Source organism: Trichosurus vulpecula, chromosome 4 (assembly GCF_011100635.1).
Source record: "Trichosurus vulpecula isolate mTriVul1 chromosome 4, mTriVul1.pri, whole genome shotgun sequence".
NCBI classification, from domain to species: Eukaryota; Metazoa; Chordata; class Mammalia; order Diprotodontia; family Phalangeridae; genus Trichosurus; species Trichosurus vulpecula.
In genome coordinates, this window is record NC_050576.1 from 129,659,765 (window position 1) to 129,677,764 (window position 18,000).

Here is an 18,000-nt window from a genome sequence, read left to right on the forward strand (position 1 = left end):
CCCTGTTGGTAATCCAAGTCTGTAACAATTGATAGGATTTCACTGATGCTCTCCATTTCTCCAAGTGTTTCTGCTCCAACACCAGCACAGACCTGTGTCTGAGCCAGGTTCATAGAGATACCCTGGAGGGAGAGAAAGGAGGCTTCCATTGAAGAATGCTGATGAAGTGTGTTTCTAAGACAGGTAGTCCATGTCTGAACTATATCATCCTAATCGTATCAGGGCTGGAATTAAAAAGCAATATGTTTAAGGTGTCCAGTGCCTTTCACACTCCAAAAGAGAGAGAGTGTGTGTGTGTGTGTGTAGGCGTAGGAGGTGAAAAAATGATGAGCTGCTAGCCCAAATCATCAGCCTATTTCCCTCCTGTGGAGGTAAAAGTCTTCGGTGAAATCCTGGCACCTTCCTGTGAAGGAAGGCAGGCCTCCTAGCTCAGTGGGAATTCACTTAGTTTTGGAGAGCACAAAAGCAGCTGGGGAGTGTTGCATGCCCAGGTTGTGTAACACTGAAACTGGGGCTTGGCTTAGCCTTCTGACAGCAACAAAAATTCCACTGGGCTCTTCGGTGATTATTTAGGTATCTTTGTCACTGTATCGCCTGGGGGATCTGCAAGGATGAATGAGGCCCCAGATGTCCCTGGGAAAGTCACCTCAGCCAGAGATTAAGTGAGTAAGGAGAATAAAGGGAGCTAGGTTTTCTCGCTATTTATCTTACTCCCTGGTGGTATATTGGATGCTGTGGGAGGCTCATTAACTCTTCTAAGCTACCAGGGTGCTTACCAGGGCAGAGTATCTGGGAGGCCTTAAAGAATTCACTTGAGCTTACTACTGGTGGGGAGTAACTGAGGTGTGGCTGTTAATGATTAATAATAGTAAATTAATAATAATTAATTATAATAATTACAAATATAATGAATATATTCTTAGAAATCATATAAAATATATTATAAATTAATAATAAAAATAAAATATTTAGTAATAGCAAAAATAATATGCATTTGCATAGTGCTTTAAAAGATTGCGAAGCCCTTTATGGGATTGAATTTGATCCTTGCAACAACCCTTTGAAGTAGGCGCTCTTGTTAGGCATTTTACAGGTGAGGACATTGAGGCTGAGTAAGGGGAAGTGACTTGGTCACACAGCACTGGCAGCAAATGGCATATGTCATTGCAATGGAGTGATACAGTAAAGGATGAAGAGCTTCAGTCAATTTTGATAAGCCATTTTGGCTTCAAAGGCTTTCAGGGAAGTACTAAGTCTTGGATTTTGTGTCAAGCAGAGCCTGAGATAGATACCGTCCCAGGTATGGAAGGCAGGCTGCCCAGTTTTTTGCTCCTGCCTTCCTTCTTTGTATACCTCTCCCAATGCTATGGAAGATTTTCTTTTTCTTTTTCTTTTCCTTTCCTTTCTTTTATTTTCTCCTCCTCTTTCTTCCTCTTGTTAATTATTCTTCTTCCTCTTCCTTCTTTTTCCTTCTCCTCCTTCCTCTTGTTTTCCTCCTCCTCTTCCTCCTTCTCTTCCTCTTCTTTTTCCTCGTCCTTTTCTTCACTCTTCCTCCTCCTTTCTTTTTCTCAGTTGGGAAGGGGAAGTAGGAGGGAGAGAAAATAAATATGAAAACTAAAAATAAATTAAATTAAAAAGTGAATTTATTGAAATAAACAAGCAAATAAACTACCTCCCCCTATAGCTCCTTCTCTTTGTTGTGAATGTGCCCAAATCATCCTGATGTTGATTACTTTCTCTGTATAAGTGGTAAGAATAGGGGTTATTATATTCATGATTTAATTAGGAAAAAAAAACAGTTTTGGAATCTCTTTGCTATCAAATCTATGGAAACCAAATCATCTATATAAAACTATCTGACATTTATATAGGCTTTAAGGTATACAAAGTACTTTACCCACATAATCTCTTTTGCTTCTCACAACAACCCAATGAGGCAAATGCTAGATATCATCTGATTTTATAAAAGAGGCTCACAGAGATTAAACCATTTGGCCATGGTACTATAGATAGTGTCAGAGACAGTCTCAAACCAAATATCTCCTGACTACTGGAGTCAGGCCCAATATCCTTCTGCCATATCATGATGGAATTTACTGTGGCAAGTGGCATGGCTATACTCAAGATGGCGCCTGGTGTTGTGAAATACCCCTTCAAGAAAATGAAGAGGCCACCCAGTGAGTGCACTGTAACCAGTGTTGCCTGCCGTTCTGCTGCAGGGCCTCTTCACTTGACCGTGAGCCAGATTTTGGGGTTAAATTATGATCTCTTAAGAGACTCTCAGTCTGAGTCTATTGGTATTTAATTTAATGGATAGATTGATTTTTTTTCCCCTCCTGCTTTGGAAGGCTAAAACTGAGAGGCAGGGAACTTGCTCTGCATTGGCACACCCTGTTCTTACTAATTTGCTGAGATATTCAAATGGAAATTCCCCAAGGCAGGGCCGGTTGAAGGCCTTAGGAAGCTTCAGAGACAGGTGATGTTGGCTTTGCAATTACTTTCCCAAATGTGCATGTGATGCCAGGGAGATAAACCTAGATTATTCACTTTGGAGAAGGGTGGAGAGGGACTTTCATGCTTCTTAGCTCTCTCCCATCACAATGTAGGCTCCTTGAGGTCAGAGACTGTAAGAAATGGGGGGAGGAGTTTTGTTTCCACAGAGTTGAAGGTGTCCCTTTCCCCCTCCCCTACCTCAGCTTTAGCAGAAACCAGGCCTCAGGTTGATCAGGTCAAAGGTCAGAGGCTTGATTAAATGAGCCATTTGAGGAGGGCATGATGTAGGCAGTCAGGCAGTTGCATCTGGCCAATGAAGAGCCTGGTGGGAGATTGAAGGTGAGGGTCTATAAAAGGATTGACTTCCATCTGAGTCCTTTGTACTTTCTCCTATACTCTGTTCAGGGGATGTACCCATTCATTCAGGGGGAATAAATGTAAATTATAATTAAAAAATTCCTGGCCCAACAAGTATTGTTTATTCCTAGACAATGTAAGCATGTTTCTAACAGGGACTGTCCTTATTTCTGCTTGTATTTTTATCCTCAGTGCTCACCAAAATACCTGGCACATAGCAAGCTCTTAATAAATGCTTGTTGACTTGATCCATGTGGTGCGGGCCACTGACCTTAAAAAAATTCTTTATTGTATATGTGGTTATAGGTACGGGCTTGGTTAAATATGATTCAAACATATTGCTTAAATCTATATGTGGTTTGGGTGTGGCTTAAATTTGAGAGAACTTTGGGGTCATCAGGGGACCTGGGTTCAAATCCTGTCTTTGCCATTTACCATTCTGACCGTGGCAAGTTACTTAACCTGACTGGGTATCCTTTTTGGGGGGGTTGGGGGTGGGGGTAACTGTTTTTTTTTTTACCCTGGTACATGCTAACTACATGTGCTATTTCAGGAGACCCTAACCTCCTTCTTCCCTTTCTTTCTTGTGTGCCCTTTCACAGAGGGAACGGCTGAGAAACATCGAACGCATCTGCTTCCTTTTGAGAAAAGTGAGTAAGTGCAGGACATCGGTGGCTCTGGTTGTGAGGTTCACATGGGGCAGGCAAGATGGTGGATATTTAGAACAAACATACCCTGCAACCTACCCAGTTCAGGCTGTATCTCCCAAAGGTCCAAGCTGGGGCCTTATAATCAGCACTTGGGAAATCTTGAGAGACAAAGAGAATCTAATTAGAAGGGGTAGCCATCAATCAAAGTGTCAGGGTAATACTGGATATTTACACATGCCCTGGGGCTGGGTTTAATAACCTTTTTTCCTTTGTGTGGTGATGGATGGTGGTACAACTGATTTTGCCTCTCTTGGTTCTTGTAGATATCTCAGTGTCAAGTTTGCCCTAAAAATAAGGCCCCCTTAGAGATTCCATGATTAGAAGCTGGGGTTTGTTGTGTGTGTATATAACTTGTCACTGCATTCAAGAAATTGATTAGCAACTTCTTTGGGGACACAGGTTGTGATTAAGGTATAATACAATTGCTTCTCTTTTGGGGGCTCCTGTGCCATTCAAAGAAGGCTACTCTAGGTTATGGGATTTTAGAACTGCGTGATAATTGGGAGTTGGTTGCTACAAAACTTGGTAAATGTGTTTATGCCAGTAAAAGGTCATGTACATCCATGTATAGCTTTTACACGGTGGTTGGAACTTCCAACTTGGAAGTACTTCTGAACGTTGCTGGGAAACAACAGTGACTGATAGATGCCTAACATGTTCCTAAGAATGAGACTGTTCCTTCAGTTAAAGGGGCTGAGAAGAGTGGTATAGTTAGTAGAAAGAGTCCTGGATAAGGAGCTGGGGTCTTGGGTTCAAATGTTACCTTGCCATTTACTACATTGACCTTGGCAAATCACTTTACCTTTCTGGGCCTTGGTTTTCTCATCTATAAAAGGAGGAGGTTGACTTAGAAGACCTTTAAGGTCCCTTCTCAGTCTAAATTTATGATTCCAAGAGTATGCAATAGGTCCAACAACTAGCTCCTGGAGCTTTAAACCAAAGGACAATGGGAAAGACACTGTTGGTTATAAGGAAAGTGATTGGTCAACAAATATTTGATTGAACCCCCACTAGGAATGAAGGAGAGGACAGTTGTCTTTGGAAAGGAAGAATTTGAAAATTCATGAATTTTTCTTTCTCCATACTTCAAGTCAATAAGATAATTGTGGTTCCTATAGCTGAAGGTACTTTGTCTGTTGGTGAACCGTAACATTAATAAATGAAACTGAATTTGCATTTCCTTAATGATGTTTGAATTCTATGTTTTCCATTTCATAGTGAAGGTAGGCTAAATTAAGTTATTCAGATGGATGTACTTCTGATCAAGGCATAAAGTATTACCTGAAGAACTCATAGCGAGGAGAGGCAATGTGGTTTAAGTACTATGCTGACTATTTTTCATTTTCCTTTTATTCAATTTTATTATCCCATTTGTCCTGGAACATTTGTTAACTGAAGCTTGTTTCCTCTGAATATTAACTTCACCTGGCTAAAACTTGACTCATGGAATGATAAAATTAAGGGAAGATTTTTTGACATTCCTCAGATAAGAAGCCAAAGGGGAGTTTGAGCTTCCCAAAGTGACTTAACTATTTGTGGAAGGACTCTTCTGGCTCTGAGACTTTGGGAACCTGACTTAGTTTACCTACATAATCTGTTTAACTAGATTTCCTTAGGGGATGTATGAGGTTATGATTCTGTTTGAGTTTGTTCAGATTTATGGCTTAAGAAAATATACTAGATTGCTCTATGTCAGAAATCATTTCTCTCTCTGATGTTATTTTGTCTATAAAATGCCTAATCTTTGTATGGTTTTATTTTTCTACCCCTCGAACCTGTGCGTAATTAAGTATATTAAAACCTAGGCTTTTAACCTCTGTAATTTCTCTGTTGTGGTAGATTTATTCAGCATCAGATACTTCTCCCCTAACAGAACAAAAAGTGCTGGCTTTAAAATGTTAGGACATGGATTTGAATCCCAGATCTGCCACTTAGGATTATAGATTTAGTTCAAATCTGGAAGGGACCTTGGAGGTCATCTAGTCTAGAGGTACCACACAATGGGCTGCATATAGCCTGCAACACTCACCATGAGGCCTGAGCCAGGTTAAAATGCAATTGGAAAAAATTTAATAAAATAAAATTTAAAAATACAATAAAGCAAAGATAAATTAATATTTTAAAACTAAGTCAGTATGTGGAGACCAGCACAGGGCCTGGAGTCAGGAAGATCTGAATTCAAATCTGACCATAGACACTTTACTAGCTGTGTGACTATGGGCAAGTCACTTAATACTGTTTTCCTCAGTTTCCTATCTGTTAAATGAGCTGGAGAAGGAAATGGCAAAGCACTCCAGTATCTTTGGCAGGAAAACTCCAAATGAGGTCACAAAGAGTCAGATATGATTGAAAAAGACACCACCATCACCATCACCACCACACCAGCGTATGGACTGCAGGGATCCTTACGCATAGATTAGAGGCCCTGTTACTATTAAAGTTTCATACCGCTGATCTAGTTCAACCCTCTCATTTTACAGATGAGGAAACTGAGGTCCAGAATGGTTAAGTTCCTCCAGGAACCTCTGTTTTGAGGAAATGCCCAGGATAACCATGCTTACTCCTGCATTTTGTTTCCAGTTCCTTTCTCAACTTTACCATGTCTCTGCTTGGGTTCTCTTTCCTTCTCAACTTCTCTTTTTGCAATTATTCTCTTCTTCTCTCTTCTCCTTCCCTTTTCTCTCTTTCTCTATCTCTTTTTCTCTTTCTGTTTCTCTCTCTCTTCCCCCTCTAACCACTTCTCTTCTACCTCTCCCTTTCTTTCCCTCTCTCACTTCCTTTCTCCTTCCTTCCCCTCATTAAAATGTTAGCTTCTTGAGGGCAGGGACTTTCTTTTTTGCTTGAATTTGTATTCCCAGTCCTGTATAGCACAGTGCCTGGCACATAGTAGGCAATTAATAAATGCTTATTGACTTAAGTGACTTTCCAAGGTCAAGATAATAAATGGCAGGGTCAGGATTTAAAGTGACTTTAGAAATCATGTAGTTTAGTCCTTTGATTTTATAGATGAAGAAACTGAGGCCCAGAGAGGTCAAGCAACTTGTCCAAACTCACACTCCTTGGAAGTGGTTGAGCTGGGATTTGAACCTAGGCTGTCAGATTTCATATCCAAGTCTCTTTCCATTCTATCACCTTGCCTCTCACTTTTGTTACTTTGCCTCTAGGGGTCTCTTTTCTTCACCAGTAAAATAAGGGCTTTGGGCTTGATATTTCTTAAAGTTCTTTCCATCTTTACATCCTATGATTTGGAAGTAGGTATATACCAGAGAGTCATTATAATTTTGCTAATGGTTATTCCCTACAGAGGTGCTTGACACCACTCTCCCTCTTACTCTAACCCTTTATTATCCCATTCTTTAGGGCTGACACACAACTCAATAAAAAAGCCTCTGGGCATAGTAAAATTGAGACAGTTATCCCAATCCTGCATTATTTTTCTTATTGACACTCAGAATGGGTTTCCCTTATGCATTCTCTGGTAGGAGTCAGAGAGAATGAGGAAGGCAGAGTCATAGCCCAGGTCAACCCAGATATTTGCTTTGCAGTAATAATTCCATTGCTCCATCATTTGCTTGCTGCTCTCAGTTTGAATGAATGTTGCTAAAGGTTGCTGTCCCTGCCTGGCCCTGAAAGAGTGCTGTATTCTGAGGTCCACATCCTGGGTTGTGAATTTTAGTAGGGGCCTGGTCATCATGTATGTATTTATATACAGTTTGTAATACCTATGGAGTTAATAGATCTAGTCTTAGGCAGTTTTTGAGAAAAAACTTTGTTTTGGGTAACCTTTTCCTATTTTAGATCCATTTTCACTCACCCATACTCGATTCCATTTTTCTCTAGGTCGATGCTGCCCCCACTCCTTCCCCCTGTTGCTGTCCATGGTTCTGACCTTGCCACCTTTTCCTCCCATCCAGCATTAGTCCAGGCAGCTGGCACTTATCTCTCGCCTAAAGCCAATCCCTTCACCCCTCCTCTAAACATGGTTCCAAGCACACATTCAGCATATGCAGCAAGGTAAGGTGTCCTGAGCCTGAATACCTCTACCTTGAAAGTTCCTTCTTCTTAAGGGACATGAGGGAGGTGGCTTGAAGGACAATGGGCTATAGCAGAAAGATTAATAAGCTAGATGGAGTTGAACCCCAGGTCTACCACTTATAGCCTCTGTGACCTTGAGGAAGCCCCTTCTCCTCTCTGAGTCTTAATCTTCTCCTCTATAAAATGAATGTACTTGGCTAGATGATCTCTAAGGTCCCTTTCAACTTTAGAGCCTATGTGATCATCATGATTATTTTACCATGAGGTGAGGGTGGTCCTGTGTCTTGTGTCCTTTTAGGTTTGTCTCCTTATGAATGAGCTTGAGGGTTCAGTGTTGCAAAGGCTTGTGTGTGTGTGTGGGAGAACTGGGGGTGATCTATCTAGTCAGCATTACCACCGTCTGCGACTGGTACCTTCCAAGAAATTTCTTGGAACTAGTCTCCTAAACACCCCAGAATGTGCTGCATCTCCACTACTGAGTGTTGTCAAACCTCCTCCTCAGCTTGCCTGGGAGAAAGGAAGGGATTTTCAAAGCCGAGCCATTTTTAGCACTATAATTATCAGAAAATGTGTTCTTTGGGTAATTGTCTGAGCTGTAGGATTCCTCTTTTGACTTGTTCTTATGATGATTAATTTTTTTCCCATGGCAAAAGTCACTGGTTTCTTGTTTGGCATTCTCTGAGGGGAACATGTCGGGGCCTCTGCAAACTGGATTTTAGAGAAAAAAGTTTGACAAATATGCACTCAACCCCCTAGTTATGGATTCATCTTGGAATTAGGAGACATGGGTCAATGAGTCTTCAAGGGAATGAATGCCTTCTAAGAAGGACGTTGACTAACTATGCTCCTATGATAGCTCCATTTCAAGAAGATGCAGAGAAGACTGCATGACTTAAGTTGCTGCTAATTGAATGAGATGAGAGGTTCACATGAAACTGATGGGAAACAAACAAACAAACAAACATAAAGAGCACCTAAATTTCTTAACCCTAATGACAATTAAACACCAGAATAGTCTACCCAAAGAAGTGCCAAAATCTCTGTCCCTAGATTTCTCTTATGTTAAATAAAAACTCATAAAGAGCTTTGAGGCTTACAAAGCACTTTTCTCAGAATAACTTTGTAGCTCAAGTATTTTCATCTTCATTTTACAAATGAACAAACTAAAACTTGGAGAATTGAAATGACTTGGCCATAGTCAGTCAACGTGCGAAGTGTCAAAGCTGGGTCTTGAACCCAGATCTCTTGGCTGTCCACTATACCAAATAAGAGAGCCAATTATGCTGGGTAGTTTAGGTTTGCTCATGCCATAAGAGATAAGTCATAGATATTAGATATCACAATCTTCCTTTCAGCTCTAGGGATTTGTTATTCTCTACTTGCTTCCTTATTTCTCCTACCTTTTATGTGTTTTAGTCCTATTCCACTCCAGCTTTTCTGACATTTTCATGAATCTGGAAGGCTCTAATACAGGGATTCTAAATCTGGGCTTCATGGACCCCAGAGTTTCTGTGGTTACACTTCAGGGAATCTGTGAACTTGAATGGGGAAAAAATTACATTTTTATTTTCTTTAACTTTTACTGAAATTTATCATTTCCTTCAATTATTAAAAAATTATTCTGTGAAGGGGTCTGTTGGCCTCATTAGGCTGCCAAAGTGGTCCATGGTACAAAAAAGTTAAGAACCCTTGCTCTAGTAGATGGAGCATTGTCACCACCCATGTTATGAACCACTTGATTTGGTTTTGTGAGAGTAGATTAGTGTGAGTGGAGTCAGGGGGCTGTGTAATTAGATACAAAAGGGCAAGGCAGACCGGGTACAGGCATCAGAGAAAAACAGATGGAAGCACAATTAAGTTCCTACTGCATAGCTAGGCTCAGGTCAGCTCTTCCCATTGCTTTGGTTAAATAGGGAGTCCATCCAGAGGTCAACTTATCAATTTGTTGAGTTTACAGTGTAGTAAACCTTTGTTAGGGACTTTGTGATAGCTCATCAACTGGGAACAAATTGATGGATTCCTTTTGTGCTGGATTATAAGAAGATACCATTTTTTTTTGCTCTTTACTCCCCTTTTTGGAGGATGGATCAGATTGTGTCAAGGTTAAGACCAACTTGGGCCCTAGAAGAATTAGAGGTGGGCGTGAATAAAGGAATTATTTCCTCTGGGAATGACTGGTGGAGCAAAGACACATGGGAATTGCATGTGTTCTCACTAACACAGCCCAAACAAGATTTTTCTATCAATCTTAATCAGTCAATCAACCCACAAGTATTTATGAAGCATCTAGCACACTGTGCTAGGTGCTAGTGATACAAGTACAGGGAATCAATCCCTACTCACAAGGAGCTTATACTCTAATAGGGGAGACATACATGTACACATGTGTATTCATAAATATAAAGGAATTAGGTGCCAGGTGGTGTGGGAGGGAGAACACTAGTCATTGAAGGATTGGAAGAGGCTTCATGCAGATGGTGTTTGAGATGTGCCTCAAAGGAAGAGAAGGACCCTGTGAAGTAGAGGTAAGGTGGGAGCACCTGGTGCCCACATTCCTGGCCCCTGCCTGGGAGAGATAGGGAGATAACTTTTCATTCTGAAAGATGTCATCTGTGGGGAGGGGAAACATGTGGCTGAGGAAGAGGAGTTTCTTAACTCAGACTTCTAGTGAGAGGAGGTAAGTTCGTGGGCTTTGCCAGCTTCTTAGGGAAAGAAGATCATTCATATGGCCCATAAAGTTAGAGTAGCAGCAAGAGACTAAATCTTTGATAGAGGGAGAAAAAAATTGGCCTTTTCCCTCTGCTACTATAGACCACACAGATGTAGTGGGATGGGGATTAATTCTCTAGCAATCTCATTACTTTCCATTTTGTGGGGACAACTGTATGGGTCTTTGGGGTGAAAGTGAAACTCATTGGAATGCCAGAAGTTACTTACTTAGCATCCCCAAATTAATTTTCTTCCATGAGGGGAGTCCAAGCCTCCAGGGTAGTGCCATAAGGCTGGATGCCTATATGTGTCTCCATGGTGGAAGTGAGAGTCACTGGAATATCAATGAGCTACCAATCTAATGAGCCCCAATTCTTTTTCTTTTAAGGGGAGTCTGAATCAAATGGTGGCCCCATGAATCCAGGGTACTACATAGAGTCCTGGGGCAGCTAGCTAGTGGGTACAGTGGGTAGACACGGAACTTGGAATTAGGAAGACTTGTGTTCATGAGTTCAAATATGGCCTCAGACAATTCCTAGCTATGTGACCCTGGGCAAGTCACTTAACCCTATTTGCCTCAGTTTCCTTGTCTGTAAAATGAGCTGGAGAAGGAAATGGCAAACCACTCCAGGATCTTTGTTAAGAAAACCCCAAATGGGTTGACAAAGAGCTGGACACAACTGAAAAGACTGAACAACAATACATAGGGTCCCAGGAGGGTGGAATTCCATAGAGAGGATGAGAATTATATTGTTTATGGGCTACTGTAAGTTCTTTATGTGTTTTCTCCATTTTCTGTGGAGTGAAATAAAGACTCTCTGATAAGCATTGTTACCTTGAATGCTGGTGAAAGTGATAGGGGTTCTTTTACTTACATTTGAGACAACTTAAACATGAGCTATAGTGAAGCTATTTTCAGAACTTTCCCATAGGGAACTCCAGGTGCAGGCAAAACCAACAAAAGAATTGTGATTTGGGGAGCCTTTCTTCAAGATGGAACTGAGTCCATGTAAGCCCAGAGCCTGGGGTACTTGGTCATGGGCTCCAATGACACTGCTGTCCTCAGGGCAATGTGATATAATGGAGAGAACAATAGACCTTTAATCAGAAGACATAAGTTCTATTTCAACCCTGGTACTTACTGTCTGTGTGTGACCTCTCTGAGCCTTAGTTTTCACATTTACAAAATGGAGACAAGACATTTATACTAGCTGTCTTAGAGGATTATTGTGACTTGATGTATGTTAAATATTTTATGACTGAATAAAGGTGAGTCATTATTATTAGGGTGAGGTTGAGGAGGAAGTCTTATCCCCGTATTTGTGGAATTGTATTTCATTTACTAAGTTGAGGCTGAATGTGAGACGATATGGTAAACATTTATTAAGCTTTAACTATGTGCCAGCCACTGTGCTAAGTGTTAGAGATACAAAGGAAGGTAAAAGACAATCCCTGCTCTCAAAAAGCTTACCCTCCAATAGGGGTTAACAGTGACCAGAAGGAAATTGAAAAGGCAGGGTAGTGCCAGAGGGTACCTGGTGAGGAGGGCATGATGAAGATGATGATAGAGTTGAAACCAAGCAGAGAAGCTGAGAGTAAATCTGACATTTTGAGCCTTCTATAAAGGGAGGGTATGGTAGGAGATTTGCTCCATGCTTCAGCTTTCTAATCAGAGACAGAAACATCTGAGACTACTAATGAGGTGTAAGTAGCAAAACTCAATCAATCTTCCTGTCCATGATGAGTTTCCTGGTGATGAGTTTATCTGGGGGGGAGGGGATGCATGATGATGATGGAGGGACATGATGAAGATGATGGAGTCAAATCAAGCCAAGCAGCTGGTGGCAAATGATAAAAGGAGATAAGCAAGGCAGTGAACAGACTATAGGAATTTCTAGTTACTTCTTCAAGAGCATGGGCTGCAGGAAGGGAAGAAGGGGCATGCTGCTTCAAAAGCCTGCCAGGAATGAATCCTATTCCAGTCCACCATTCTGCTGACTCCTCAGCTGGAGAGTTTCAAGCTCTGTCCCAGTTTCTGTGACCCAACAGGTAGGTGCTAAATGCACCTAGCCTCTAGAGAGGTCTGTCACAATTGGTGCTTAATATTTATTAAGCTTCAATTTCCTGGTGGAATAGTGGAGACGGTGCCTTCTGGCTAATTACTGGTACCCTCGACACAAGGGATCGATTTGATTCCAAGTCGTTTCAGCTGTTAATGCAGTTCTTCCTTCAGGGATCTGGAGGGAATGGTCTATTTTAATTGAGAGATAGGTTATGGCAAGAAGGGACACATTAAGTAAAAGAACGGGACTGCCTCCGGGGGTACTTCTTTACCTGGGAGAAGTTTTGGTTCTGGTTGTTGTGGGTCAGAACCATGTCCTGGTCGGGAGACTTCCATAACCATAGATAGGAAAGCAATGGCTTGTGTTTGGGAAATGGCAGTTCTGAAGTCCAGCTATTTCTTCAGAAGCGCTGCCCTCTGAGTCTCATCATCATATTATAGTTTATCGCTTTTAAAGGGAAAATATTCAACTCAACAACCCTTTATTAAGCACCAATTGTGCTTGCTGCACTGCACTAGATACTGGAGGACTAAGATGAAAAATGCCATAGTCCTTATGGTCAAGGAGCTTACAGCCTAGTGGGGTGGAATGGGGAGGGATATCATGGACACAAACTGGTATGATGCCAACCAAATGCCATAGTCCTTATGGTCAAGGAGCTTACAGCCTAGTGGGGTGGAATGGGGGAGGGATGTCATGGACACAAACTGGTATGATGCCAACCAAATGCCATAGTCCTTATGGTCAAGGAGCTTACAGCCTAGTGGGGTGGAATGGGGGAGGGATATCATGGACACAAACTGGTATGATGCCAACCATTTATAACAGGTTAAGAGAGTTGATTTAAAAGCGTTGCTCACCCAAGAGGGATCGGAGAAGGCCATATGGATGAGTAGACACCTGAGCTAGGGCTGAAGGAAGATAAGAATTCTGAAAGGCAGAGTTGTCGAAGGAGATTTCCCCAAATGCACAGGGAGGCCAAAATGAGCTTGGGGACCAGGTAGTGATCCAATTTGGCAGGAATTTAGAATGTGTGAAAAGAAGCAATGTTAGAGAAGGCTAAAAAGGTATATCGGAGCCACATTGTGAAGGGTCTTAAAATGCTGGGCTAAAGAGAGGCGGCATTGTATAATGGATAGGATGGTGAATTTGGAGTCAGGAGAACCTGAGTTCAAATCCTACCTCAAGCATTTATCAGCTACATGATGACTATGATCAAACATATTTTCACGAGCCTCAGTTTCCTGAATAAAATGGGAATGACAGCACTTCTGGATGCTACTGAGGCTTAAGTGAGACAGTGTAGTAAACTCTAAAGTACTATACACAGGCCACTTTTTAAAAATCTTTTTTTCCACTTAATTGTGTTTAATTTTTTTTCCAATTACATGTAAAGATAGTTTTCAACATTCACTTTTATAAGATTTTGAGTTCCAAATTTACTTCTCTCTCCCTCCCCACCCCCTCCAAGACAGCAAGTGGTCTGATATAGCCTATGCATAGTTCCATATTAGTCAACACTTGTCACTTATAATGATTCTTTTATCTTAAAAGGGCACTGTAATAGGTTTTTGAGCAGGGAAGTGACATGATCAGTCCTGTTGGAAGTTTATTTTAGCTATGGTGTAGGGAATTATTACAAAGAAGAGAGATGGAAACAGCGAGGGTAGGTAGGAGGCTATTAGAATAGTCCAGGAAAGAGACGATGATGGCCAATGTGAGAGGAGGGAACAAATGCATGAGATGTTGTAGAAGCAGGATGGACAGCACTTGACAGCTGACCGCCTGCGGGGTACGGGAAAGGAGATGGTGAAATAGACTAAAACATTAGCATAATGGGATACAACAGTGAAATTAATATAGACAAGTATGAGAAATAGAAAGAAATCGGAAAAGACTATGAAGTAAAGCTTTTAAAAAAAGCACAACCAGAAGAACAAAGTACATACTAATTAGGACCATATAAAAGGAAAAGTAAATGAGAATAAACAGACTAAGAAACTTAATGGAGCTTTAGAAGGACTGACTGAAAAGTTATGACCTTTTATACATTGGAATTCATTTATTTAAACTTTATAGTTTGTTTATAATAAATAATTTTATCCATAAAGAAAGGCAGAGCTTGAGGATGGTGTTTTGGGGGATAGCTACACTATTGGGAAAGTAGGAAGATGAATCAGAGAAGACCAAGAAAGACCAATTAAACAAGGAGAGAGGAGAGTCACTGTAGCCAGGAAGGGGTGAGAGTACCCAAAGGGTGGAAATTGTTAAGAGTATATGATGCTGCAGAAAGATTAAGGACAATGACCTGATAAAAGACTTTTGGGTCCAGCAACTAAGAGGTCACCATTGATCTTGGCCAGTCTCAGGAGATCGCTGTAGATAGGTTGCAGTGGGTTCAGGAGTGAATGGCTGGTGAGGAAGATGAGGCAGAGAGTATAGAATACTCTTTCTAGAAGTTTTTATCAGGGAAGGAGAGAAGGGATATAAAATGCAGCTTGAGGGTGTAAAAGGGTCAAAAGAAAGTGTGTGTGTGTGTGTGTGTGTGTGTGTGTGTGTGTGTGTTTTACGAGGCTAAGAGAGATCTGAGTACCTTTGTCAGAAACAGTGAGGGAACCAGTAAAGAGGGAAAGATTGAATGGAGGAGAAAAAACAGGATAAGAGGATCATGGGATCGTAGATTTAGAGCTGGAGTCTAATTCTAAGGAATTTTGACCATTACTTGTAGTCTCTGGGGCACTCTGGTGTCAGTATGCACAAACAAGTGATATAGTCATGCCTCCCATATCAACATAGGGTCCATTGTTAGAGGCTATAAGCAGCCCCATGTGGATGTTTATGTTAGACCAGCTCCCTACATGTTAGTGACCAGTGTGTATGTGTACTGGGGCTTAATGGCCCAGTCAATGACAGATATCAACAATAATCCCCCAGGGAGGTAACTATTGGTGCATCTAAGAACATAGATCCAAAGTTTACCACCATTGGTGATTTTTCAAATTGGCTGCATTGTTTGTACATTGTCACATAAGCCAGAACAATTATAACACCATGGGGTGAAAGTTTTGTGGACAGTAGGCAAAGATGGAGCCAAGACATCGACCTAATGATAATAACTCATATTCTTAGGGCACTTTAAGGTTTACAAGTCACATGTCCTCATTCCAGCTCTGTATATAATAAAAAGCTACAAGGTTCATTAATTTTTTTTTACAGGAATATGATTTTATTGGTGTAGAAAACTAAATGGCAGCTTAAAAGTAGCCTAACATCTGGGGCAGCTAGGTGGCATAGTGAGTAGATCACCAGCCCTGGAGTCAGGAGGACCTGAGTTCAAATATGACCTCAGACACTTGACACATTTACTAGCTATGTGACCTTGGGCAAGTCACTTAACCCCAATTGCCCTGCCTTCCCCTCTCCACAAAAACAAACAAAACAAAAAAAGTAACCCAACATCTTCCAAAGCAGTCTGGGTTCACTGAGAAGCTGAGTGACTTTTCCATGGTCACAGGACTGGTCTGTGTCAGTGGCAGGACTGAACCCAGGTTTTCTGGGCTTTGAGGCCAATTATTTATCCATTAGATCGCTCTACCTCCCTAGAAAATTACAACTTTTCTATACTGGTATAGTCATAGATCTGTACAAAAACCAAATCAAGTGAAACAAACACTTGTACTTCCTATTTCACAGAATTTTTGTGAGGAAAATGTTTTGTAAACCCTTTAGTACTGTAGGAATAAATTTAAATTAACCCCTTGGCTCCATCTTTACCCACTGTCCACAAAAATTCACCCCAAATGACAGCATACTATGAGAAGTAATTGTAGCCAGTTTGAAAATCACCAGTGGTAGAGAGCTTTTGACCTACATTTTAAATGCATATGTTGTTGTTTGTCCTTCATTCCCAAAGAGGACCGATGACCTCAGGACCATGATGTCTTGAATTGCGAGTGAATTGGATTTAAGTGAGGCAGGGCTGGGCAAACTCACCAGCCTCATTCTCTCTTCCAGGATCCTTTGAGTCCAAGATGTAGGTCAGGAAGACTAGAGATGGCTCCAGTTGTAGTGGGAGACCCTGGCCATTTTAAGCTAAGGTCTTTCCCAGGTCTTAATGTGCTTGCGGCAACACCCATTCTGTGATTTAAGGCTAAGGAAGAAATGAAGCAAAAGGTGGCCTAATTCGTCTGCTCAAAAAAAAAAAAATCAAACTGGAAGGGGAAGATTCTCAGGGTTTCTGGCCAGAACAGAAACAATCAATTACCTGGTGGGAAGTACTATTAATACTTGCTATTGGCTTGCTTATAGATGTCATTATACCGGTCTTATACATGCAGACTGAATGAGGTCTAACTGGTAGAAGGTTGGCCTTTATTGAACCAATTAGACTTGGGTTTAATGTCTGCCTGTGACACAAACTGGATGCCATGGCACTTTTACATCTGAGATTTTCCCCAAAGTGTTCCCCATGCCCAGAATGTATTGACTCCTCCTATCTGTCTCTTAGAATACCCTAATTTCCTTCAAAGCTCAGCCTGAGGGCATCTTCCCATATTAGGACCTTCCTGATCCTCCCAGCTTCTAGTGACTCCCCTTCTGAAATGATCTTGCATTTATTTTGTATTTATGTATCTCTTTTCATACTGTCTCCCACAATATAATAGAAATTTCTTGAAGACAGTAACTGTTTAATTTATGTCTTTTTATCCTCAGTATCTAACACAGTGCTTGGTACATGGTAGGTGCTTCATAAATGCTTTTTGATTAATGGAGCTCATAGGTCTCTATCAAAATATAAAATATCATAGATGGATAAACTGATGCTAAGAGAGGTTAAGTAACTTACCCTAAGTCACAAAACTGGTGTCAGAATTGAGATTTGAACCCAAAACACTCCAGTATCTTTGCTAAGAAAACCCCAAATGGGGTAATGAAGAGTTGGACACAACTAAAAAACAACTCCTAACCTCAAATCTAAAGTTATTGCTGCTACACCATCCCACCTTTCAAACCTCAGCCTACCTTGTGTATGATATATATATATATGTATATATATATGCATTATCTTATTCATTCATTCATTTATTTGCTTGTTTATTTAACAGAGGTTAATCCTGTGCTTTAGGAAGATAAATCTGACAGCTGAATGGAAGATAGATTGGAATAAAGACCTCTAGGACCCTGTACTGTCTGTGGGGTTGGGGTATAGGCTATGATCTTTTTCCAGGTCAGGTAAATCACTATGGGAATTTACCTAAGGAGGAAATTCAACCCCAGGCTCTGCTGGCTGGTACATACTTGAATATCTCCAGAAATGGTGCCTCCATCTCAGTTAAGAAACCAGAGCAAGGAAAGAGCACAGGATCTGACAAACACAATTTCAGACCTGCTCTTGACAGGGCCAAGCATAACCCTTGAAGGCTTTCTTCTAATTCCATGTGCTTTTCTACCGAGGGCAGCTCACCCCTAGAGGGAACATTCCAAGAAAAGTAAAAATACACTGGGACAAAACTTGCAGCTAGTTTGGAAACCATGTGTTATATATAATTTATTTTTCAGATTTGTTCTGTGGCAAACACCTCATTAGTCAGTGATAGAAATGGCACTGTTTATTTGCTATGTGGAGGGGTTCT

General features: G+C 41.0%; 1 protein-coding gene across 2 annotated transcripts in view; it reads left to right on the forward strand.

The window, feature by feature from the left end:
- CNIH3 (cornichon family AMPA receptor auxiliary protein 3) overlaps window positions 1-18,000 on the forward strand; it is a 179,924-nt gene that overhangs the window by 102,200 nt on the left and 59,724 nt on the right. For both annotated transcript variants that reach the window (XM_036757231.1, XM_036757230.1), the window contains exon 3: window positions 3,453-3,500. In XM_036757231.1, the coding sequence (XP_036613126.1) occupies window positions 3,453-3,500 (48 nt within the window). The remainder of the gene's footprint in view (window positions 1-3,452; window positions 3,501-18,000) is intronic.